The sequence below is a fragment of the Manacus candei genome, unplaced genomic scaffold, assembly GCF_025592945.1.
Source record: "Manacus candei isolate 608988 ecotype Guabito, Panama unplaced genomic scaffold, ASM2559294v1 h1tg000083l, whole genome shotgun sequence".
NCBI classification, from domain to species: domain Eukaryota; kingdom Metazoa; phylum Chordata; class Aves; order Passeriformes; family Pipridae; genus Manacus; species Manacus candei.
This window is the reverse complement of record NW_026138131.1, coordinates 1700139-1727345: the sequence shown is the minus strand read 5'-3', so window position 1 is coordinate 1727345 and position 27207 is coordinate 1700139. Positions and strand designations below refer to the sequence as shown.

Sequence of the window (27207 nt, the reverse complement as noted above, 5' to 3'; positions counted from 1 at the left end):
TCTAAATTCTTCTCAGCAGGGCTGCTCTACATTTGTTCATCCCCCAGCCTGTGTTGACACCAAGGATAGCCCCAACCCAGCTGCAGCAGCTTGCATTTGGTCTTTTTAAACCACACGAGATTCCCATGGGCCCATTTCTCAAGCTTGTCCAGGTCCCTCTGGATGGAATCTTGAGTTTTGGGTGTGTCAACTGCACCACTCAGCTTGGTGTCATCTGCAAATTTGCTGAGACTGCAATTGATCCCTTCATCTATGTCATTAATGAAGATATTAAATAACACTGGTCCCAGTACAGACCCCATAGGGACACCATTTGTCACTGATGTCCATCTACAATGCTGACTATCTTCCTTCTTCATTCCCCATGTTCAGTATTCCAACTGTGAGAAATGAGGGATCCCTTTTGTTTTCCCTCCTATCATAGAACAATTTAGTTTAGCATGTCCACTAATAGAGACAATATAAATATAACCCTCTTTTTCCACACTTAGATGTTCAGTTACTATAAAGACAGAAAAAAACCCCAAGGACAGAAACATGGACTGAAATGCTTGGACTCACAATTTTTACATCTCTTTCCTTACAGTGCAGCCTACCCCATCAGTCAGAACACACAGACCTCACTTGTTCTTAACTCTGTTTTGTTAATTTTGAATTACTTGATGCTTACACTTATGTCTTCATAACTGATTTTCTGTCATTTTCAGAGTACTCTCACTAAGAGCCTAGAATCTGTGATACTGGCAGCTTTCTTTGGAAAACAAGCCAGGTGAAACCATCATGTAACTGGGAAAAAAGAGAGTACTAGGCAGTGCAGCAAATACAACCACCAGATAAACCTCTTCCCTCGTGTATTCACTGCACATATGCTTTTGTGCTAAGGGGATGTACAACAGTAACAGCAGCACAAAATTACTTACAGGGCTTTAATCTCCAAAGGTGTTTATGAAAGCTGCACAACTTACGCAATCTTGGCACACACCGAGCACTTCCACTGCCCGTCAGCTCCCACGACACGGCAATTGCTGCAGACTCGAAGCTTGCAGGTTTGGCACAGGTCTCCTCTGTCAAAGATTAAGCCCAGGCCTTTCTGACAGCGAACACAGACCTTGCTGTTGTCCTGCTGACAGTGACGGTTTCCGCCTTTCCTTCTCACTTCCAGAAGCTCATTTTTCAATTTCCTAGAAGTAAGAAAATAAAACCTTTTAAATTTGGAGATTCAACTCAATGATCTGTAAGAACCTTTTAACAGACAAACACTTTATGCTAAAAATACAAGACATGAGTAAGTATATTTTCTGTATTTCTGACACATATATGACAAAGGAGAATAAATCTGTCCTCCAGCTCTCAGACATGTAGTCAAGAGGAAAATCTTGTGGTAGATCAGTATAAGTAACCGCAGAGAGCTGAGTAGTTCTGGACAACTGGTAAACCATATTTGCTTGCCCTTCTCAATAACTCAAGTCATACTCAGCCCAACTTGACAGCAGCTCAGAATTGGGACCATCCAGTGCATCCACAGAAGAAGAAAATCTTTCCCGTAAGTAGTGTGCAGTGTAAAGTAATGCTAGTGCCAGTGTAAAGTTAGTTAGGAATGCATATGCAATTCTGCACCAGGTATTCAAAGCCTTAAAAAAAACACAAACCAAAATATCTAAATAGGTAGTAATGTTATGTTGTAATGCAACGATTGAAATAAAAAAAAAAAGAGACTGTTTGTTTAAATAATGTAACTTGCAGATCTTACTAGTTCTGCCACTGACCACAGAATAAAAACATTTGCATTTAAGACCTAATTTTGAAGGGTGAAATTTCAATTGTGTATGAGTTGTGTCTTCAAAAAGAAAATAGCTGTGAGATATAACTACTACATTCCCAACAGCAAAAAAAGGAATTTAAAGAGAAAGAGGAGGGAAAGATAATTAGAGAGGCAGTTTTGGATGGTTATTTTCCCAAAACAGGGACTTAAACAGGACCCCACCATAACATAAACCTCTCAATGATAGCTATTTGAACCTTAATTTCTGACCTCAGCTCCAGAGTTTTCCCTCCCATGCCACAGTTTCTAGCTCTTTCCCCTCCCACTCTGAGCACAGAAACATCTAGGTTGGAAGGGAATATCGGAAGTCAGGTAGTCTAAACTCACAAGCCAAAGCAGAGACAACCAGACTGGATTGATCAATGCTTTGTCCAACTAAATCTTGAGTAACAGAGCAACTCTGAGTAGAGTCTGCAGTGCCTCTGGGCACCTGTTCCATAATCTAATTCTGTTTTGTTTTGTCTTAAATAATAATAAAAGAAATCCTTCCTAATATCTAACCAGAGTCTCCAACATTTCATCTTGTTCCCGTTACCTCTTCCCCTTTCCCTGTGTACCTCTGAAAAGAGTCTGGCTCCATTTTTTCTATACCATCGCATTAAGGACTTTATGACAGCAATCACATCTCTCCTTTGCCTACTGTTCTGAAGGCCAAGCAAATCCAGTTCCTTTTAGCTCTCCTCACCATGCCCCAGCCCCAAATCATCTTGATGGCCCTCTGTTGGACATGCTCCAGTATGTCAATGCCCCTCCTGCTCTGGGGAGCCCCAAACTGTAAATTGTATTCCAGATGGGGTCTCACAATTGCTGACTAGAGGGGACAATCTCTAACCTCAACTGCTAATGTAGCTGAGGCCAGTGTGTGGCCAAAACTGTTGTGTTCTCTCAACACTTCTCAGCTGAAGCTCCATCCACTCAAGCACCAGGCTCCTTGTCCTCCCATCCATCTCAACCTGTTCAATAAACAAGCAGGTTCCCTGCTCTCTCCAGGCTCTTCCCTGACTTCTTCCTGCAACTCCCACCCCCTAATCCCTTCTATCTTAAGCTGCTCCATTCTCCTCTCCAGAGTCCCAGCTCAGCAGCTGATACATTCTGTCAGTTTTAGGTGTCTGGGTATTGCTGCATCCCCATCACTCCACTTTCTTTCATGCCCACCATCAACCAGGAGCTTCCAAAGTCCCTCAGTCACACAGCACTCCAGCTCACTGAAATCACAATCTCTGCATACACGTGGATGCTTTAAGGGGGGTTTAAAAAAACCCTGCTACCAGCTTCACCTAAAGGTCAACAGAAAGGATGTCAGAAGAAAAACACATGGAAGATAAAACCAACAAAAGATTACAGGCCGCAGCCCAGTAGAGGAGGCCAGGAACATTGCTTGGGCTACCAGAGAATCAGCTCTAACAGAATTAGGTTTTGTGGATACATAGCCTTGCTAACAGTTGGCTTGCATTTTCCTTCCCACTGGGATCCCCTGAACAACAGCTGCTCTGAAGCCACCTGACCTGTGGATGTTCAGCCTCTGGCAGCTTTTGAAAAAGGGCATGTCCAATCCCTCCAGGCAGCAAACTGCAAATCTTGTCAAGTGATTTCCTCTGCTGACCTCTATCCAAAAGTGATTGCTTCATTCTGCTTTAGGCCTTTGTCTCACATCCAATCCAAACAGCCTTTCTCTTACGCCATAGCCTTCAAAATCCAGGTTTCATGAGCTTTCTTGGTACTTTGTTAACTGTTCTCGCAGTTTATCGATTGCATCTTACATCTCCCTACTTCCTGTAGAGATAGATTTGGTTGTAGGCACACGTCCATTTCCTTCTGTCAATCAGCCAGCTCTAAATGCTAATTAAAAGGTGCCTTACACTACAGACACTGCCCACTGTGCTGCATGTTGCCATCGTGCACAGGGAAGGGAGATGTTCACTGCCTTTGCCACCCTCCCCCTCAATCTGACTTCTAAACAAGTTTACCTTCCAACAGCAAAAGTCAATTCATCTGCTTCTTCTGGACTGAGAGATAAAGGTAAAAAAGGTATTGTGCACCTTGGCCTTTTCCACATGTTTTGTCTCTAGGCCCTCTGTTCCATTCCTAACCTTCCTCTGGCCTCCATTTTCTTGCTTACCTTTTCCTCCTGTTCACCTCACCCCAATTAATTTGATTGCAAACCTGGACCACCAATTCTTTACTTGATCATTGGTCATTCTCTACCTCATCTTTTTCATGGTCTCCTGTCTAAATTGTGACTTTTTAGACAGTACAGATGCCAACCTGTGTTCAACAGAGACAACTGAATTTTCACCTTTTATTTATGTTTGTTAAGATTTGGTGAATCACATGCCACAGAACCAAAGGGGCACATCCAATTCAGTTCCAGTTTCCTTTGAGACCTGAACATCTGCATGCAGAATGAGAAACTGATATTTGCCCAAGTGTCAGGGCAACTCAAAAGATGAATATTGTTTATCCTCAAATCTCAAAAGGGTTAAAATATTAAGCAGTAGCAAAGGCTCTTTTTTTTTTCATAACAGATTTATTTCCAGTGGCTTATTTTTACTTAAAAGCTTTAGATCAATAGTGACCTCTTGCATTTCAGGAACTTCACAGGCAGTGTGCTGCCATCTTTTTTTTGCAATTATCACTGTGTCCTATGGACTTCATCCAGGTGCCTAATGGTGAAACTAAACCTTCACTGACCTCCTTCCATTACAGTCTTCTCCCTCCTCCCTGCAAATTTTTGTGTTTTGCTAGAAGTATTATTGGTCACAAAATCTGTAGTTTAAATAATTCCAGTTTAAAATTACGAAATCTCTATCAGCCCAAACCAATAATCAGAACATTTTTTTTTTAAATGGTTGCTTAGAGATCAACATGTTAAAAAACCTATCAGTATTCTTTTGACATTAAAAAGGCGTCATTCCTACTATCCAGTAGAGGTGACTGCAACAGATTTCCCACTTCTTATATGCAACAGACAATCTAAAATTCTTGTCAGGTGACAGCTGATCTGTCAACAGCATGAATTCTGAGAAGTGTTTGTTTTCTTATTTTTGAATAAAAACTGCCTTTGATGAGTTCCAGGAAATCGAGAGACAATAAATCAACCCACAGCTTCTCCACTCCCTTAATCAAATAAAATTAAAAAAATCAAAAAGCAAATAAATAGTGTATGGACAGATACACTGGATATGAACTTTCATTTGAGATTCCCTATATTACTTGTTGAACTGAACTACTGATTGACTGTAACAAATATGCTCAAATCTTAAGAAAATAAAGAATGAACTGTCTTCAGGGCCTGGAAGAGTAGGAGAAAGTGGGTGAGTCATCTGAAAAAATCCATTATCATAACAGCCTCTAAACCACCAGAGCTGAGCTGCACTAGTTACACAGTATTGAAAAGGGATAACAAGTGCAGCCTGTAGCTTCACTGACTTAACAGCTATGTTTATCTCCCAAGGCAGGAACCAACTGTATTACAAACACCCAATTTCCTTTTGCCATTCTAACATTTGAGCTCTCTGTAATATCAAAGGCATATATTTAAACATGCAGTTAGATATTTTTAACCTTCAGTATTAAACAAGAATTAATCTTTATCAGTCTTCTAGTAATATAAAGGGGAAAATAAAACTCAGTAGAAGCCAATTTAATAAGATGCTGGAAAAAAAAAAGAATCCTATCCTACACTGAAGTTTCTAAACCATCTATCACAACAGCTGTTTGATAAAAGATGGCTATTAAAAAGAAATTTGTTTTGTCAAGTATAACAGAATAAGTAGCCATTCCTCTAAACTGTCTAATAACTGTACTCTAAACTCTACTGTCAGAGAAAATATATTAAGTGAATTGGAGTTCTGTCGTAACCAGTATTTCAGGCAATACTGAACAACTTAATTCTGAACCTTTCCAAATGTGGCCTAAGAGGCCCATCTAAAATGTTAAAGCAGAAAACAAATCAAAGCAAAAAAAACAACCAACCAACCAAACAATCCAATCCCCAAATCTTAGCCAACACTGAATTTGAAAAATTACTCTGATCCTAAATTAAGTCCATATAACAAATAAATATGGAAATCTGAGGTCTCAAAATGATGAGGGGAAAAAAAAAAATCTGCAAGGACTGCAATTCTACAAAACCCACCCAGAGGAGCAGCAGTCATAACTCTTAGCACAGTTACCCCCCACCTGCCAGAGGCAGACAAGAGTCCCTAAAGGAGTCTGATTCTTCCCTACTGATGCTAAAAATTACAAAGCAGCCAAAGGCACTTGATCCCTCACAAATGTAGCCTCCAGAGATGAAATATTCCCATTGAGAAACCTTAACAGATCCATTTTTTCTTAATAGTATGCTTTACCCTAGAGCATATTTATTCCCCAAATACAGAAAAGTAGAACAAACATACTGCTGCAAGAGGCAAGACACTCATTGTCCAAGCAGTGCCAAATTAACTCTGTAAGCATGATCCACTTGCTTTGAGTCAGGTAATTTTTTTTATACCAAACTGACTGATTTGTCTGGGATTTTTCCATTCTAGTAGGATTTCAGAAAACTTTTTATTTTGATTTCTTTTTCTACCTTATCTCCTCTCCCTTTAAAAAAACCCAAAATTACTGTAAAATTTAATGGCATACATAATTCCTCAGTTTGATTTTGAAATTTCTCCTGGATGTTCCTTCTTCCCATTTCAAAAACCTTTTCCCTCTTAAAATGTAGAAGAGCAAAATCCAAGTATACCTAATTTTATTTTGCCATTCTAAATTTCCAGAGTCCAAAGAGTCGTAAAAAATTAAACTACCAGAAAAAAAAAAAAAAAAAAAAAGGCAACCCTCCCCATCCTCAACCAACTACAATTAAAGAAATTAAATATATTAAACTGCTTCTTCACAGATGAATAGACACATCCTTCTTCTGAAGCTGTACAGTTGTTAACTGAGATACTAGAGAATTTTTCTGTGCAGGAAGTGGCACCAACATACGTCTGGAGCATGAGGAAGAAAGGAAGTTTCCTCCCCAGACTGATCCTCAGTACCTTCTACAAATTCAACCAGACTCCCTCCACTGTCTGGCACAGTATGTTCAAAGTAACAGTAAATACCACTGACAATTCACAAAAGGAACTGGGCTATTATCAGTTTCCATTGAGGTCTCCTTGCATTGTAAAATCTGCTTGAGTACCTGAAGTATTTTTTTGATTATTATTTAATAAGCACAGAATTTCCCATTTTGCTTATGTAACATGTCTGCATGATAAAAGGTTGATAAAAATTATTAACTGTGTTAAGAGTACTGAAGTGTGGAGCCATATGGATGACAAGGCAAGGAAACAGGAAAAAGGTAAAAGTGAATTTACGAAGAAAGAGAGATCTGACATAGTGAATGCAGAGCCCAGTGAACAAAAGGAAAGTGAGGCATAGGAACTGAAATGATACTGGATACCATAATGATAAACTTTCACAGATGAACAATTTTCTGCGTAACTCTCTCATATTCTCAAATAAAAATGGTTACTAAGATTAAAAAAAAAAAAACAAAAACAAAACCAAATTGCTTGTTGATTTCTTACTAGTCTGACAAAAAAAAATTGTACTCAGAATATGAGAATTAGTCACCATCAGAAATTCTTTCAGCAATGGAGGATCGTCATTCTCAGAGAACACAGGACACCAAAACAAGCAAGGTAACCCTTAGAGTAACTGGCAATAGTAACTACTTTTGATGGAGAACTCTTTACTTCAAAGAATAACAATGTGCTAAACCGTTAAATTCACTTTCCAAATGACTGAGCCCCCAGGCAGCAACTTTGTTACTTCCCATAGGGGTACAGACGAGAATATGCTTTAACACAGGGGCTCTCTCCTTCGAATATTTATAGACAGTTTTACAAAAACACAGACCATGCACTATGCTATATATGCTAGCTTGCAACCATTTTGTGCTTATAAACAGATCCAAACGTACAGTCAGCAGATGTCAATACCCATTCCCATTCCTCAAACTTCTTTCCCTCCCCCCCTCTAAAGTACTTGGCTGTAGCTACCACATGGTGGTGTCCATGCTAGCAGTTTTTTCTGCATTACACTGAAGTTAATACTCTAAATTGCTTCCATGGATCTCTTTGGACTGATAAGGAGGTGCCATTTTGGTTAAATGAAAAAGACAAGGCTGCTAACTTTGCTTGTCAATATAGATCTGTAGCTGGTGCAATTCTTCTGGCAACCAAAATGATTCAATAATAACCCATTAAAGGCTTTTCCTTGGAAGAAATTTGCATGTTCCTTCTTTGTTTTCTCAGTGCAGCAATTATTACACTTTTACACCCCCCACCCCCAAAAGGATGGCATTCATAGCTTTGCTCCATAAAGAATGAAAAGAACCTTTGTATTTTAAAACAGTTCAGGTAAGAAAGCAATGCACACTAGCAGTGTGCCACATGTGGCACTCTGTGGTAGCAGAATAATATTGATGTGAAGATGTCAAATAGCTCTAAATTCAAAATGCCATGACCATCAGACCCAGTTCCCTGTGTACCACCACAGCTGGGGAGGAGGCAGTGGGGTTGCTGTTGGAACAGAAACAAAGCACCAGCAGTTCAATGAAACACACCTATTCCATGGTGCACCCCCCTTTCCACAGATACATCCTTTCCATTTCATATTGACTTCACCACCTGTCACACTACACATTAAATGGGATATTTGTTTTCATAAAAAAGGTCTTAAAAGAACAAAACCGTTTCAACACAGTAAAAGGATGGGGAGATAAGGACAAAGATACAAGTTTCAGTTTAACACATTCAGTTCAGCATGTCTTGACTCACATGTTAAAAGAAACTTTTTTACAGTGTGGTCAAGTTCTCTATTTTTAGCTGTTGTAGCTGTGTTTAATGATTTTAGTCAAATAATCTTAGCATTTGAAAAAAATCATGATGATAATTTAACTAATATCAAAAGCATCATAATGTTTAGAACACTGTAGGTGATTTGCACAATAATCTACTAAAAGTTTTAAATCAATATTCAAAGAAAACTTCTAGTCATGCAAGATGCAAACAGAGTTAAGAAAATTAATCTTCATTAGAGATAGATTATTTGTATTATCAAAACTAGACCCCAGAAAAGGAAATTGCTGCCTTCTGTGTTTTTCTCACATGTGGGTAAAATACTTGCACATCAAATAAAAATACAAGAACAGCCACCTGCACTCCAGAACACAAGTATGAGCAGTGATAGTGAAAATAACCCTTAGCAATTTAATTATTAGGACATCCTCCTACATTTATCATTGCTTTCATGTTGAATAGCAAGGTTCTCTCAAGTTACAGTGGCTTTTGAAGACTAACAGGAATGGAAAGAAATAATTATCAAGATGGATTCAGAAAGAATGGAGCAGACAAATAAAAATTCTTCAGTACAATATGCAAGTAAACATCTTTCAAGAGTGAAAAATGCCTTGAAAAAATAAACACTTTGCTCTTTTGCAAAGTACTTCAATAAAATATATAACAGATTGTGCCAAATGGAATTCCAAAGACAACAAATGTTCCTCTGAAGTATAGTTAAAAGGCACAATTAGATATCCTTGCCAAGCTGTATTGAGAAAGAAAAATTAATAAGTCTCCTAGGAAGCAGATAGCCATCCAATTCTTTATAGTTTTTACATTTTGGAAGTCCTTTATAGACTACGTTCCACTGTTATCAGGCACAATACAGTCTAGTGACAATGAATCTGAAGCCAATTGGTTCATTTACAGGTGCTAGAAATATACATAAGCATCACATTGCATCATTAGTTATCCTAATTAGCACATTTCAGATTAACTCAGTTTTCAGCATTTTCTTGGGGTGTTCTTTCCATTTGTACCAAAACACTGATAAGCCAATACCACCTGTGGCTTTACTGAACTGTATCTTCCAAAGATGCCTTGGGTTTTCAGACTCAGTATGTTTGGCAGAGTGACTTCCAGCAGTATCAAAAAAACCCCATAAAGTTTGAGGGTTTAAGACATCATATTAAAGCAAAACAAAACAACAGCAATAAAAATCCCCAAACTAAGCAAATAAAACAAAACACAAAAAACCCCCCAAAAAACCCAAAAAACAAAACAAAAAAAACCCCACAAAACCTCAGGAGTTTCAACTTTTCACTTGAGACTGGAAAATGACAGTAGTAGAAAAGAAAGCTTTCTGGGGCTTTAGGAAGCCAGTGATCTGATGCACTTCATACTGATGCCTTTGACAGATGACCAGTGGCTCATCACACATGTCCGAGGTCACCACCTTAGAAAACTGAAATACTTAATTTGAAATTTTTATCTTATTACTAAATAGAGAACAATGCCTAGAACAAACAGTGCTCCATCTGTTTTCTTCTTCATCTGACAAATCATTAAGTAGATAAAATGATTAATTTGCCCACACCACCACAAAGAAACACTTTTCCTTCCAATCTGACAGCAGCAGAAGAAATCAGTTTTAGCCCACCCAGAGAAGCCACTATGTTACCCCAGGCAAATGGGCTGCACACCAACAGGGGCATTGCACTTAGACTTGGTTCTCTTGACAGAGAAAAACTTCCAAACACAGTGGTTAACTCTGCATAGATTTCCAAGTAATAGTTTTACACAATAGAAGCCTCAGCAGGTGCTGAACGTACATCTGTGCAATGCATTGTGTCTAAAATGCTTTTTAGAAAATCAAAGGGAAAAACAATGAGGTCTGGATTGGAATACATGGCAAGAAACCAGCAAAGGCTGGAAATCTTCCCTTTGTCATCCATTACACTCAGCAGCCTCGCCAACAGCATCCATCCACACTAAGCCTAATTCTAAGAACAAGCACTGCATAAAAGTTTAAAAGGGTAGTGTGGAAAAGTGAGAGGAAGCAGCAAGAACATCCTGGAAAAGCAGAGGAACTTTCACAGAATTGACACTTAGCTGAATTAACTCAATTTGAATCAGCTAAAATAGCTGAATCTCAGCCTGTCTCCACACATGGTTCTCTGAACTATGATTTTTTTCTCCTCAGAAAAGAACTCACAGACTCTGTTAATACCCCAAGATTCTACTTCTCCCAGCTTTTGAGCTCTACTTTTGAGATCCCCACCCGAGATTACCAGTTTTATTTATTTATTAGTAAATCGAAGCCATTTGAAGAATCAAACGCCCCTCCTCCTCCCTATTCTCTAAGTACTACAACAATAAAAAAAGGTCATCATCTCACATTTTCCCCAGGTTTTATGCAGTCCTGAAGAGGCAGATGCCAACTTTCTCTCCCTCTAACACCTTCCAAACTTCCTCATCTCAGAAGGCACACATGTACAGCACCTCTCATAGGAGGAAAGTTCAAGAGCTTACTAAAGCCTTCCAGTCACAGGGGAAATTCAGCAAACTAAATCTACAGAATCTGTAATTTATAAACCACTACTGCGTATTTTACACTGGTTATCTTTCTTACACTTTTGCTTTGAAGTGTTGGACATCATTTTGGTTTACAGAGAGCCACACTAGCAAGAAATATTCTTTTTAGCACACTTTACTTGGACTTCTAATTAACTGTGTCTCCTCCCAACACTCATCCTTCTCCTGAGGCATCAAGAAAACCTTCACTGGGTACAACAAAAGTATCTACTGACCATATTTTTAAAAGCAATGACAAAAAGAGTTACCTTATTCTTTTATCTTCAACTTTTTTCAAATATTCATCTCTCTTCAGTACTCCCAGTATTGTTTCCCTTTCATGTTCCAACAAAAATGACAAATTGATGATCTCCAGGTGCTTCGTCATGGTTCTCCAACAGTCACTCCTTCAACAACCACTTTGCCCAATCCGTTCTTCCAATGATTTATTTCCACAAGTCCAAAGGCACGTTTGTGTCAGAGTTGCAAGATCCACACAGTCAAGAGGTATTTTGAAAAATGCTTCTTTAAATTAACTGGGTGGCAAGATTGTATTGCTTTGCCTTCCAGCTACACAAGAAATAAAGGTTTCTCTTTTGTTTGTTCCTTGAGGAAGCCAGTCATTTTCCTGGTTGCTGGATGCCCTCGGGTCCTGTCCGATGCTCACCGGCACACTGCAGGCCTTCAGACTGCATTCATGAGCAGCTGCAGAATCAACTTCCTGAATAATTGTAGTTTGGAACCATGAAACAGCTGGGTATAGTTATTTCAAACTACCTGAAAGTCAAAACAAATATGTCTGGGTGATTTTGAAATTACCATCAGAATCGGATTTGAGAAAGGCTTAATCTAGTAATGGTTTGGAAGTCACCAAAGAATGGCTTTCGGACTATCAGGTTATTCAGTAACTGCTTATACTCAACTCACATAAAAGCATTTTCTTTCCCCTCTCACCCCCCCAAGAAAATAGCAAAAAAATCTCACTCTTTCTGCAACACAGATCCAATTATCAGTGTCATTCTAATCAGGTAAGAAAATGGGACAGAAGATCAATACATAAGTTATTGCACAACAAGACAATGCAAGGCAGAAATACAAGTCAGAATTGCCAATTATGAGTTTACTATTACTGAAAACTGGGAAACAAACAAACCACAGACAGCTACTCCTGGTTAGATTGCTATGTTAAACATACAAAAGCTAAGTAACTAAAACACAAAAGGAAAAATTTACTTTTATTCTCTGGGTTTATTTTAATAAGAAAAAAAACTCCACAACACTGGACCATTATGTTTGTTCTCAAATTCCTGAAAAAGGTGGTTTTATTCATACCATAAGGTCAAGTTACTTTTAAGAAAAAGAAAAAATCCAACATGTGAATTGCACTCTCTCACTCTCAAGAAGGTCAAGTTCTTTCTTGAATTGCCTAGAAAAATGCCTTGTAAAAACAGCACTCTCAACCCATTTAGATCCCAACACCAGCAAACTAGGGAAGACAGGGCATTGGCATAAAACTCATAGAGCTAAGTTCTGCAGTCAGAGAATAAGCTATTTGCTTGGCTGGTCAAGGTGCTCTGAATATCTGTTCATCAATTTTCCTTGCAAGGGCAGGTGACACACACCATTATTCTGAAAGGTATTTATTATTTTTAACTGGGAAAAAAGTTCCATTTTTTTATTGAAAATGGAAAGCTAAGAGGTAAAGGGGAAAGACTGAGCAAAACAATTAGAACTTTAGGACAACGAAAGTGTTAAAAATGGTCTCTGACCCCACCATCATTGCCTTGATGATGTGCTGCAGGCAACTAATGTTCTTGCAGAAGAACAGTGCAGTGGTACAACAAGCAGGCTACCAAGAACACTCAACCTCGTGAGATATATTCTGGCACTGGGAATGTAGGGAAGAGAAAAACCACTTCATAAAGTTAACTTGACATGTGGACATATTTTCTGAGCTTTTTTCCTTTAACTCTAAAGAGGTTAGTGCTCCTACCAGAATATAAAAATCCACAAATATTCCCTTAACATCGTTGATCCTTAGAAGTCCTGGAAGATTTTTCTCTCAATACAAGAGGGGCACATATGAAACCCAAAATTACTAACACACCATGCCATAATTGGGAATCCAGTTATTTCATTTGCACATGGAGCACAGGGTCAAATATACAGACCCCAGAGCAGAATTAAGCACTGGTAATGCTTAGGCTGATGAGATCATAAACTATCTGATAAGAGGGACTTAAAATTTCAGTGAGTGCTACACATTCCTGTGCCAGATGTAAAGCAGCTGAAAGATTGTTCCATTGAGTTTCTTACTGTGAAGAAATCCTAAATCACAGGACACACACCATTGCCAGCAGAGGTAGCACTTGCAGGTAGAAAGGAGGTAGGATCTAAATTCCACATGAATGGAGATTCTTCAGAGCCACAGATCCACAGGCACAGCTACCCCTGGCTGCACTCAGGAATAGGTAGGGAAGAGGATAGATTTAGAAGGCAGCACTAAAGGTGGTGGTAAGAGGTCTGAAGGCATGGAGAGTGGAAGAACACAAGAAGAATTTAACAGAGGAGAGAAGGGAAGAATTATTCTTACTGCCCACAAGCACAACCTGACATTACAACTGATCTCCAGGTTAACACTGCTCTAAATGCCAGCTGAGATTGGCTTAGAAACAGCAGAGCAGAATCACATGAGATACCAGAATGGTATCTCATGCTGTCAACTGGATGGTGAACTATGTGAATCTTGAATAGAAATCACTACAGTCTTGTAATGACAACAGAAACTATGTAAGAGTTTACAATATAGAGAATAATGCAGAGCATTATAAAATTTACCAAATGGACAGAGAGTCCCAAATTACATTCATGTTAAAAGCACTAACAGAAAGATGTTTGTAGCAGATTCTATTCTTATAGGACAACTAAAATCAACTGAAGTTTTATTCCATTCACAGCAGGTTTTGTGGCTTTCTTTCTATTTTTTACTGAACATTCCTGGGAATAGATCCTTCAGTTCCATCTATGACAAAACTCTTGTGGTTTTTAACTGTCTTTATCACCTAGCAGAGCAATTTGACAACTGTCAAAAAATATAATTTTACCTGCCTACATGTTCTATGTAGGTAAAAATACATTGTCAATTAGCAGAAATATTCTCCTAAAGAGACAGGATGGCAGCCTGTTTAATGATCTCAGTATTAGCAAGACATAAAACCCACCAATGACAACCTTAAAAAGCAGCATCCTCCAATTTCCCTTATTGCTTTGGTGGAAACAGTCTCCAGCACCTCAAGCACATCAGCAACACAGCTTTTGTGTTCAGGGCTGCAGTAACAGACCTGATGCTGGAACAACTCAGTTTTTCTGTCTGCCAGCTGTCCAACAAACCTGTACCTACCAGCTAATTGACATTAAGGTTCAGACCCACTTCATTTTCCAGATTTTCTTCTGCACTATGAAATTGCTACTCAAAAAATAAGATTTCCTAACCAGACACTACCTAGCTGTTGAGGCTTTAGCAAGTAGCTCAAGAGAAGCTGCTACTTGCTGTGTCTTCCTTCTAAACATGTCACACTCCTGACCTAGCTGATGTTCTCTACCCCAAGTCAGTTGAAGTACTGGTAGCAGTTAACTTTACATAAACCAGGCTTTTCCATATTCTCAGATAATGTTACTCTTGCAAGGTTAACTTCAAGGACTGAAGATAGTGCAGATATCTTTACCCTACATGAAACAGATCTAGCATCCTACAGCACTCCTGCCTAATTAGACAAATTCTGTGATGAAACCCTAAGGACACCACTGTTACTGTGGCACGTGCTGGTACAAGACGTACCAAAAACATCCCCCCCCTCTCAGCAGGAGACCATCTGGTTTGGCTCCCCTACCTTTTGTGATAAGTGGCGAGCATTTCTGCTACACACGTAGTGGTTAAACAAAGAGAACAATGATAGCACAACCAGCAGGAACTCTTGCTCTATGGGAAAGGAGACTAATAAGTAGTGAGATACTGTTTTTGACAAGCTACCACTTAAGACTTCGCTGCTTCAGACAACACATAATTAGAGATCAAGACTGTACCTCACATTAAGACCTAATAGGAAAATTTGCTCTTCTCCTTTCATTAACTGCTTTTGCTCTTTCTAAATGGTCCAGAATAAATTAGCTGACAAGAGTTGAATCAAGAATCAGCATAGGGTTTAAAAAATAATCCAGCCAGCTTTTAGAAAGTGACAATGCCCCTTTTAACAGACTTGTGATGTTTTATTAAGCAGCCCTGGGGCTCCTTAGGATATGTGGTTGTTTTCGAGTTCACACAACAGAGCATTTGAGAAGCACTGAAAAGCAAATTAGGATACATGGAAAAATAGCCCCTAAAAGAACGGGCTTTGTTCTAATCTATGTTCAGTATATAGATAGATCACTGATTTCTTAAGTCAGAGTAAAGCAATGATCTGATATCAGACTTTCAGAGGAAGGAGTCACTTCATTCATTTCTCCTCCATTGTGACACAATCCCAAGGATGTATATAAGAGAAGTTCTACAGGATGGGGTTGTTTTCCCTTGCCTCATGGAAAGGGTAGAAGAATTGCTCACTGGGACTATTTCCCATGCTTTTCCCACTTCTCTTAACCCTGTGGAAAGGTATTTTTAGAATTGACTTTTTCCCTCTGAAGCTACTGTTGTGGAAAATACATTAGAAATAACAGACACTTATTAGCATATGAGAGTAAATTTGGATGCAAATGAATAATAAGGTGCAGTTTATCCTGCAATATCCCTGCATCCACTACACGTGGGTACCATGTCTATCCAGAGAGCATTTCCTCACCCTCCCAAGACAAAAGTGTTACTTAAGGCTTGTTTAATAAACAACAAATGAAACAACCAAACAAAAAAAGAAAAAAGAAAAAGGGGAAAAAGCATTACAGTAAGGGAAGAACATGCCATGTCACAGCTGCTTGTGACAATTAGAAATACAACACCCTGAAACTGAATCTTCATGAGTTAAGAGCTACAGGAAGCGCTGTCAAGCCACTGCAATTGGCCACTTTTGTAGTTACTGCAGGTACAGTGACCTCTGATGTTAATGCTGCATCCTCTTAAGCCCAGCAAGTCAACAGGCATCTGCATTCCAAAACGCTTTCCCTTCGTCTCTCCCTCTCCCCCCGCATCTTCTTGGGAAGGAGGAGAGACATCCTGCTCTCAAGAGACAAAGGTGAAAGGAAGCAAGATGAAGGGAAAGGAACTATCCTCTTTTCTTCAATGGTGTTATTATCAAATTGCCTGACGCAAGACATTACTCCCACTGCTGAACCATTGTGTTTACTTAGCCAGAAGCCAGCACATGGAACAATTTAGTGACACAGCAACAGAGGCAACATTTTCCACAAGCACTGACTGCAGTGATACAGGAACCACAGCATTGTTTCCTCTAGCGTTATCTCTGAGGCCTCTGGCTGAGCTGCTGTTTCAGGGCCTCTAGCCTGAACACCTGTTTGGTTTCCCAAAGCTTCCTGATGCTTGAGTGACAGAGACTTCACCTATTGCTACCGGTGGGAAATTCTTTGCCAACAATGTTGTTTGCAGCACACATATTTACCAGCTTTGGTGTATTTGGGACAGGCATAAACAGTATTTCCATACTGATAAAGAAATTCCTATCAGCAGTAGCATGGTGGGGTGGCTGTAATCGACTTTTTGCCACATAAGAAGCCAAGATACATTGTCTCTTGAAGAGGCACCAACCGCTGCTCAGACCAAAACTGCATGAGGCACAACAGCCTAGCTGGAAACTCCACAGGAGCAGGATTGATGGCACTGCTGTTTCTTCCACATGTGCAGGTAGCCACAGTTCTCACCTCCCAGCTCAGTGCTGGCACTATATATCACAGCATGCTGAATCTAAATCCAACACAACCAGCTTTGACACTCAAATGAATAGAGGCATGTTTCATATGAGTGCTGCTTAAAACACACAAATCCTGTGTATCCTGAGTTAGTTCATATTGGAGTCTGAACTAAAATTTGAAACTAAGATGGCACCAGTAGGCAATCACCAGAATGTGGTCCATATCCACAGCTATTTTTCTTTTTTCTGAGGCCCACTGCTGTATGAAAGCCAATGATGGAGGAAGGAAGGAAAGGGCTGCCCACATTAAGTCTACTAAAATAGTAAAGACAAAAATGCAAAATTGTAAAGCTTACCATGCTGGAGACTGTAATGGCCAACTTGGTCTCTCCTCCTGTTTTCACGTAAGCATACTGCTTGCAGAATGTCATAAACAGGAGCAAGAAAAACCAGCTTCACTTCTCAGCAATGTGTTTGCAGAGTGCACACGCCCAGGTAAGCAAATGAAGTGCCAGCAGGGACTGAAGCACCAGGAAATGATTGTTGCACAAAATCAGCAAATGTGCAAGGTGACAAAGACCAAGTCAAGACACCAAAATCAAGTGGCAAGAACGGAAAAACAAACGATACTTGTTGAATGTGATCCCAGTTAATTCCACATGGATTAAACTGAGAGGTCTACTAAGTGTTACAATGCAAATAGGAAGCGGATTCTTTGGTTAAGAGTAAACTTCAAAGATCTTTTGATGTAAGAGCTAGAAGATTTATGAACTGGCAAGTCATACATTGCATTAAAGAAAGGATCGTCTATGACTGACAGCAACGTTGTTTGAAGAGCCATTAAAAGCACCTACAAATTGGTATCAGTGCACTGGAGTGAAAACGAGTTGAGAGAAAAGCTGAAAAATTGATTTCTTAAGTCTACCTATCTCTAGGTCATGTAGTGAAGTGTGTTGTTTGATTTCATAGTAATTAGAAAAACCTCAAATTCATTAATCAAACAAACACAGTGGGTTCAGAAGCACTTCATTTTTAGGTCAGGCATGATTCCAGCTGTCTGGTCATGTCTTGGTAAAGCTGTCATACTCCTACCTCCAGGACTGCAGATCTCTCTCCAACCACAGTCAATGCCTGTGAGCTGTATCCAATTTCTAGAATTACTGTAATAACATTTCAAAACCTAAATTACAAGCGTTTAAAGACTAAAGCAATAATGTTAAATCTCACTAAGTCTACAAAGTAGATCTTGCTGTGTAAGAAAGGAGTAAATTAACCTGCCTGATTATACAAATACGAGAGTTAAGACTAAGCTCAGCACTGACAGCCTGAGCATACATTAAACCTTGCTCCTTCTACAGGTCTCCTAATGCTTGTTTTTCAGCCCTTATAAAAACCTTCAAGTGACAGGAAAAAAAAAGCATTTTTAAAAAAATAAATAACATTTTCTGTTTCCTTGCTGTAGAAATTTAGGGTCATGCAGCTACCCAGTTGGGTTACAAACTGCATCAACAGGGAACACCACTACCCTGCAAAACTCCCCATGGAGCACACTGCTGGCTGCTACCCCAACAACCCTGGCTTATTTTTCAAGTGCACTGGGAAAAAGGCAGTGTGTATGCAGGCAGGGGAGCAAGTGCAGAACAGAGTTAGAGAGTACACCAGGCAGTTCACTTGTGAACACAGGTCCATGCACCCCAGAGATCCTACAAAACAATTAAAAGAGAGAATTTAACCCCTTAGGTGATGCTTTGGATAAGCCAATATCTAGTACTCTCTAGCTGCTATACTTACAAAGAGGAGGAAAGGAGTGGGAAGAATGACACAACAGGGTGGCAACCTTTTTCGTTTGTTTTGCCCATCATGGAGTAAACGTGGCTCACTTTCCTGGCTGAACATTTAACCAGAATGGAGAGAAAGTCAATGAATCGGTATGCAAAATTAAAGAAACTGAACAGATCTGCATCAAAGAATGAATGAAGGAAAAATATTTTTGCTATTGTTTAGCAAATAACATCTGTGCAACGTTAAATCAGCCATGAAAATATGACTTAGGGCTTGAGTCATCTCAGTCTTATTGCTTAGTCACAGCATGTATGAAGGCAGTATTCATTCAGTACTGAACTTTACCTTAATACATTGAAGTTAATCCCTGTGTCTGTATACTTTCTGTGATTAAACAGAAAGAAAAGCAAGGAACAGTAGAATAGATTTAAACACAGTTGTAAAACAAGTTCTAATATGCACAGTGCATATGTTTTGTTTAATACCTGAATAAATTATGACTCACCATTATGAAATTTAACTAAGACAAGTTGAAGAAAGGTTATCAATTCTTTACTTTTAAAAATTTTTAGCAACCTTTCCCTGCATTGAAATAAAATAAAAGTAGCAGTTTCTTTTAATTGCAGCAAGTTATTGGCTGAAATATCTGTAGATTTGTTTGATTTCTTTTTCCCCAGCAGAATATTCTCACCAGAGAACACCACCAGGTGTGTTACATGGGAATGGATGAAGATTTTTCAAAGATTACAACAGAAATTTGTTTGTAACTTCAAATTCAAATGTTTCCACTGATTTGCTGAGCTAAAAGTATTCCAAAGGACGTGCCCTAACTTCATCAAACGTTTCATTTTACAGAAAGACTTGTGACTCATCTGAGTCTTGAAAAAATTCTGTCATTGACTTTGCTTTCTCCATGAACAAATGAAAATAAAATTCTCTCTGAGCTCTGCAAGAGGGCTGCAGGAAGACTGCTGAGGAACTGCTGCCAGGCTGCAGAGTCAGAGAAGAGGGAACCAGCACCTAGAAAAGCAGCCGTTTGGGAAAGCACCCACCAAGCCACTACCTGCTCTGGATTTGGGGAGAAGGGAGTACAGACCCTGAGTGTGAGTGCTTTGAATGAGGAAATGTGCATGTGGCACATGTGTGTACATGTGTGGAGGAGGTGAGAAATCCAGTCCTCCAGTATTTCAGCCTGTTCGGTGCTCTTTTGCCTTTCTGCAACAACAGGATGGTGTAATAACCCTCATTTTCCTCTATGAGTGATAGTAACTTTCTATTTGATTTCACAAAGCAACTGGAAATGAGAAGAACTAAGTTTGATTTTCAGGCACACCAAAGGTATCTAATCATACATTATATGATTTTTCTCTATAGAGGTGTGAAAAACCTTTAGGAATTTCATCTGCACAACATGAGGGTGGGGTGTGTGGATGTAGGACTAGGTGACCTTTAAAGGTCCCTACTAATCCAAACCACCCTATGTTTCTCTTCTGTGATCTCTCTTATTTATTCTGACATAATCATTCCAGTCCCTCTCTATAAGCTACAGAGAGAAACAAGCGTTTCTAGGGCATGACTCACCTCATCTTCATAGGGAGATTTTTAAAAGGTCAGAGGAAACTTTGTCTGGTAGCATCCATTTCTCTCCAGTGACTCTGAAGGGGATGAAGCATGACTACCTCAAATGCAGGCGTGCAAAACACATGACCAAACGCATTCTGCTTCTCATTTGCAGTATAAAATGAGCTGTTCACAAGAACACTTATCCAGAAACCTACCAGAGGATACAAACAGCTTAATCAGAAATTGGGATGAGCTTGGAGTGTTGCCTTGTTTTGTTTTCCATTAAATACCACGCTACAATGTTTTTCTCTACAAACAGCAAATAAAGCTAGCAGGTCTCTTAAATCTTGCCATGAAATGCATCTGGGTTGTCCCAGAGTGTCTGCCTCAAAATGGGCATGTTTTGGAAAGTCTGCAAATGTAAGCATATCAGTTTCCAAAATTCTTTTGGCAAGCAGGAAAAAAAAACCCACAAAAATCTAGTTAGAAAATGTAATCTCAAAGGTTACACTGCTGTCTGACTGAAGTCTGGATTATGCATCAGCTATCAGAGTCCTGAGGATCCCTTTCAGTGGGGCAGAGGAGGTAGTGGAATATCTGGAGTCTTCCCTCTGCTTCCCCAGGTGAGATTTGTAATGTAAATACCTATCCAAGACAGCTCAAAGTAATAGGAGATGATCTGTGGGGAGCAGCCATACATCATATAAGACTGAGGACCAGAAGTGAGATCAGTGAGAAAAGAACTGGAAGCTGCTATCTGATCTTCTGGGACACCAATGAATCCAATGAGCAACTTCAGTAAAGCCTGTACAGACTGTCTGACAGCAGAATGCACAGGATCAGCATCGTTTTTCATACACTGCACAACAAAGTGAAGTGACAGATTCCTCCAAAAATACTATTAATCAAACCAGAGGAACATCTGGGATGGTTTTCACTGTCATTTTAATACCCTTTGCCCTCTCAGTGCAGTCCATCCAGTCCCTCAGATGGATCTCCCCTGAGCAAAGGGCATGCAGCTGAAGTTACCAGTGCTGAACAGACTGTCTGGTTTCTGTCTAGTTTGCACAAAAAGTACCACAACTGCCTGGCAGCACCATCTTCAGCAGTGGCCAGTGAGAAGCAGCCAGGACAGGGCTGGAGGAGTGAAGTTCAAAGCTGCACGATGGATCACTGTGTGGGAAGTGCTTCAAACTAGAAGGAAGCACGTGCAACTGCTGAAGATTACTTTATAGAACATAACAGAAAATATAAATTTCCACTGCAGAAATACCATATGAGATCTGAGGCCTTGTCCAGTCTTTGGCAGTGTTCTGAATTTTTCAGACATAAATCATACACTATACTATGGTATTTTGTGCTAACTATAAGAAAAGGATCGGGAGCTTTCTCAGCTATCCTTCTACCCATGACCTGTCAAAGCAATTCCATAATATCATACTATTGGGTGCTGTAGAAACAGCAGGAAGATGCAGAAGCTCTCAAGAAGCAGCTTCTGCTTTAACACAGAAAAGTCCTTAATCACGTCTCTTTACTACTGATTCCCTTTGTTTCCATATTCAATAACTCTCTCCTACTTTTCAGCTAGATATGTAATTCCAGCGGCACTACAGGCAAAAGAGTTCAAGAACCTGGAAGTGAACTTCCAGATTGTCTGCCTACCCTAGGGTGACTTCCAGGTTTTGGGAAGAACAGATGGTGGGCACAGGCAACATATTACTGGAACACTAGCTTTTAGGTGAAATGACAAAAGAGAAATTATTCAGGAGAAAGACTGTGCAGAGCTGCACTCACGGGATATTAATCACAACTTGACCTTTTTGCAGCAGCTTTCTGCCTCCTTTTGTCCAAAATTTACTCCAGCTATCTGCATAGGAAATGTTTCAGCCTTTGATTGCATTTGCAATACAGACAGCTTATGCCACTTGAAATGATACCAAAATTTATCATTATGTGAGGGTCAGACTACTCACTGGTCAGGGTTTGAGATAGAAAGCACAGTGGATGCACACTTTCAGTAGGAAATCTATGAAAGATCTTGCAGAACAGGACAAGTTATCTCAGAGATGGTCCAGTGTACACAGAGTAGGCAACCAAAGTCTGCCAAGCAAGGAAGGGTTGGTGGCCTCACGTCCTCATCTAGAGAGAGCACCTCCAAAACAGCAAAGACACAGTCAGGAGATGCCAATAGTAGTGTCTCTTGCTACTGCTGCTGCCTCTTGCTGCCCTGCAGCAGTCAACCCATCACAGCCTGACCTGTGAAGCCAAGTTCCTCATTTACCAACTCAGGTTTTAGAAGCTAAGGATACATATATGGGACCATGGTTAATAATTTATAGGTGTGGATACAGTTACACTTTTTCCAGCCATCAAATGTTAGATACCTGTGTTCCACTGCTGAGCATTTCTCCTTACATGTCATATGCAGCAACTATAGTTTAATAGATGCCTTCAGGGAGTACATGGGAGTGATAAGGACAATTTAAGTTTGGGACTGTTGAAAGGTTAATAAGATTTATCTATTCAATCACTGACTCACTCAGAGCACAGAGATTCAGGGTTGGTTTTATTTTCCCCACGCTAACATATCAGCTTGCTGTTGCACACAGCTCATGTTCTCAGCCTAGAAGACCAGCCCAAAAGGACTCATACATGCACCTTATCTGGGGCAGACTATTTTATCTTCCAAGATAATCTGGAAAAAAAATCACCTCCCTACAGGATAAACCCATATGGCTGAGAAAGAGAAAAGGAGAGAAATTTTTTTGTGACTTATTCCAGTATTAGATCAAGTCACCTTCCCTGTCCACTGGTATTGAAACACCACCCACCAGCAAACACTGCCCACATGTCTACGTGTAGATTATTAGGTACTGATAACCATTTGGGTCCCTTCCGAGACCACACAAGAACCTATAAAAACTGGAAGACTTATTTTATGACAGAAGAATAAGCTTCCCCAATTTTAAAAAAGTGCATGTTTTTTATTCCATCTATGTCTTTACTCTCTCCTTTACCATTACTGCAAATCAGCAAGTTCAAACACAATTTTTCACTTTAACTTAAAGCCCCCATAGTAATATTTCCAGAAATCAGAGTAAATAAATGCAAACAAAATCACTTTCTGATCATCCCAAATTAATATGCTGTAATAACTCCTACTTTTGAATCAGCACTATTCCAATCCTCAGGAATTAAGCTTGTGTGTGTGTCAATGAAACCCCAAAGCAATTGTTGCTGTATTGTGAACGATTTTCCCGGATTTTTTCAGGAAACAAAACAAAAACCCCTAAGTCACAGTGCCTTGGGTACAGCCTTTCGTACTACTTCAGACTTGCAGCTGCTCAACATCTTAAAAATGTGCCAATTTTTTTTCATATTGCTTAGCAATATGAAAAAGTTTTAAATATTACACAACCACAAATTTTATTTTCCACAGGACTTCTGTTCTATTCAAGACACAGGAAAGATCATGGCAAAGCAGCTGCCCCAAATTTCTTCCAAGTTTCCCCATTCACCATACAGTCCATGCCTCATTTGTTGCACATTTTCTCACTCCTGAATACAGAATTAATAGAAGACTTTACTTTTTTTATCATACTTGTACACATGTATTCAAGTACCTTACAAACACTGATCTATATATAGTATTTTTGATATATTAATTTTTATTTAGAAAAGCAAAATCCTATAGGTTCATGACAGGACAAGAAGGGACACACTTAGGTAATTTAACGTTTCTTAATGGCTGGACACTCTAGCTACAGACAGGTTGATTTCTCAAGTATATTGAGCATCTGTAATGCCATATGATTTTCAAGAAACTTATGGACACCTCGCAGCTTTGAGTGTCAGGCCCTAAAGTATAAAATACTTCACCTTGTTACAGGGAACAAGAACCCTTCACTCATCTTCTTCTTTCCTTTCAAGGGCTTCTCTACACCCTCCAAAAAGCCACAAGACCCATTTTTTTAATGGGAAAACCCCCACATTTATCCACTACATACATTTTTTTATACAGGCACACATACACACCACTGCAGAACAGGAGAGCAATGACTCTGTTTGGTAAAAAGTGACAGTGACAGAGGAAAATTGACAAACTTGAAAACCATTACAAACAACATTATCACATTTCTATATTCATATTCAACACAGCAGCTAAAATCAACTGGAAATCGGAAACTGTTCTCTGCAGCATTTGTTTAAAATCATCAGCACTATTCTAAAGCTAATAATTTCCAACAATAGGACAGCAAGAGGCACTAAGAAAGTCAGTCACAGAAGCTAAATGTCCTTTCCAGCTGTGAGACACCATCTTGGAAGATATTAAGGGATTCATATTTCTATATGTTTTTCTTATATAAGCTTTTAAAAATAAGCAAAAAATCCCCCAAAAATGTCAAAGTTATAGGGAATGTTATTAGGGCTGTATAATGCAGAAGAAGCAGCAGCAGATAAAGCCTATATTGCAGTTTCAAACTGCTGTTTGAAAGCTGAAAATATGATCAGAAGGTAACAACATAAATAAATAACATAGCTCTGTCTTTGCCACATAGGATCTACTGAACAAAAAGTACAGCCTCATAGAGAACACACCTTAGGCTATTAAAAGCATATAAAAGGATAAAATATTCTCCTTCAGTCTGAGGGGACTGTACTTGGAAACAGAGCATTGAAGCTTTAACTTCTCAGTTGCTCCAGATTTAACCCAAAAGCCTACAGGCCAGCCCCAACAACAACAGAGGCAAACTTGATCCCTTTCGGCAACCTGTACCCCCTCTGTAGGGGTAGTTAAATTCTTGCTAAAAATAGTACCTGGAGACAACATTGACTTTAGTACTTTAATCCATTATTAGGAAAACATCAAGACTTTACTGAAATAGTGGATTAAAACACCCTCAGAACAGCACTTCCTTCCCCTCTGAAATGATGAGTCCTAGAAACTCTTAAGTTACTTTTTAGCAAATTTAGATTCACAGCCTTCCTCCCTCCAATCCTTCACCTTTTCAATGTACAAATGAAGTATAAGTGCTACACCTTCAGCATTACTGAACAGTCTCTTAGAAATGGAAGCACAGTACATCACAAAACAACAGAGAATGGCAGATGGAAGAACTTTCTAGTTGAATTCAGCATTGTTTAGCAGCCTGTTCAATGGCACAGCTCTGCAGTGCAGTTGTGCCAGCCCATAGGTCAAACACGGTATGAACTCAAATATTCACAGAGAGACCACGGGATGCTGAGCTGTGTGCACGTAACACCCTCAGTAAGGCTTCCAACCATGTGGTGTTCAAGCAGGGAACAACACTCCATTAAAAACAACAATAAAATTTAAGCTTTCATTGAATTAAATTAGAGTTTGAGCCCTTCTTTTATTTATTTATTTATTTTTTTTTTTTTTGGTGCATAGCAGGAGGAAGAGAAAATGGTTGCAGATTGAAATGTGCTTTTCTATCAAAGGATCAACCTTTAGATCACTGAATGTTCCAACCAAGGCATGATAAACTAATTTTGATATATTCTGGCTGTTACCCAGAAGATTTGATAAACAGATACATTTGCAGTTTAATTATTCAACAATTATGATCACTAAACTGTGGAAAATCAGTGAATGGTCTCTCTACTCTATAGCTCAATGTTGCTAGCACAGTGTCAACAGACTGAGTGCATGAAGAAACTGAAGTTCAACCAGCTTCAAAAATAAATAAAAAACATTGCAGGACTAGTGTGCATACAGAGTGATGGTGATATTTTTACATTTTTTGTGCTACCATAGGATTCCAATGTCCCACCACTGCAATGGTCTATGAGCACTAGAAAAAACCTCAGGGAATTAATTTCTGAGTTTCACATGCATTGGCCCAAAAAGTTGCTTCCAGATGTGCTCCATCATGTTCACGAAAATCTAAACCACAGTTAAGCCTCCTTTGCAAGGATTACTCACAATTCTTTCAGCATCACCTGAAAAACTCATTTTCTGCAAGCACCTTGAATGCAGATACAATATGAATTCCCACAAAAAAATAAAAAAGGAATTAAGCTACTTTTTCATAGCAATTACTTTGTTTCTCAACATGTCATTTCTCCTCTCTCAAGGAGAATTTTACCATCAGAGATGGTAAATCTGTCAAATCTCATGTATCAGATTCACTCAAGTCCCACCTTAGGCTCCCTTTATTGTTCAGTCTCCTTCACAGCAACCCCAGTGCTTTTCCCCAGTTGTGAACTTGAGTGAACAAATGTGGTTGGCTCACCACGCACCTGGAAGATGAGATAACAGGGGAGGATAAAATCTACTGTGCTGCACCACACCTTGGCATCTCTCCTGCTCATAACCCACCAGAAAGCCCAATCTCCAGATATAGTATCCTAGCAGGGATCCAACCCTTCCAAACAATCTGAACTGTGCAGGAATCATCCATCCCACAGCTCAAGGCAGAGTTGTGTGTTCCTGTGACACAGCAAAGGATACAAGTCTGCACATCAGAGGGAAAGAAACAAGAGGTTTGGAGATGTCATGGGTCAAGGATGCCTTGCCAAAACACATTAGCAAAATCTGATTCTTTTCACCAGGCTAGACCAGTGTTATCCTGGGACCATGGGCAGATCAAGGAGAGGCCATCTCTGGCTAATTACTGTGGAGCTGCATGGGAGATGATCTCACATGTGGGATGTTCTCCTTGATGTTTGTGAAGGGAGTAAACCAGGATACTCAAAAATATTGTGTTTAAATAAAAATAATAAAAAAATAACATTTTAAAAAAGCTTATTTTATGCAGTCATATGTTTG

The 27207-nt window shown here is 39.4% G+C and overlaps 1 protein-coding gene across 1 annotated transcript in view; it reads right to left on the bottom strand.

The window, feature by feature from the left end:
- Window positions 1-27207, bottom strand: part of SYTL5 (synaptotagmin like 5) — an 89185-nt gene that overhangs the window by 48529 nt on the left and 13449 nt on the right. Inside the window, exons 2-4 of the mRNA XM_051811682.1 lie at window positions 13563-13665; window positions 11484-11991; window positions 966-1181 (exon numbers count right to left, since the gene is read on the bottom strand). Coding sequence (XP_051667642.1) covers window positions 966-1181; window positions 11484-11602 — 335 coding nt within the window. The 5' untranslated portion in view covers window positions 11603-11991; window positions 13563-13665. The remainder of the gene's footprint in view (window positions 1-965; window positions 1182-11483; window positions 11992-13562; window positions 13666-27207) is intronic.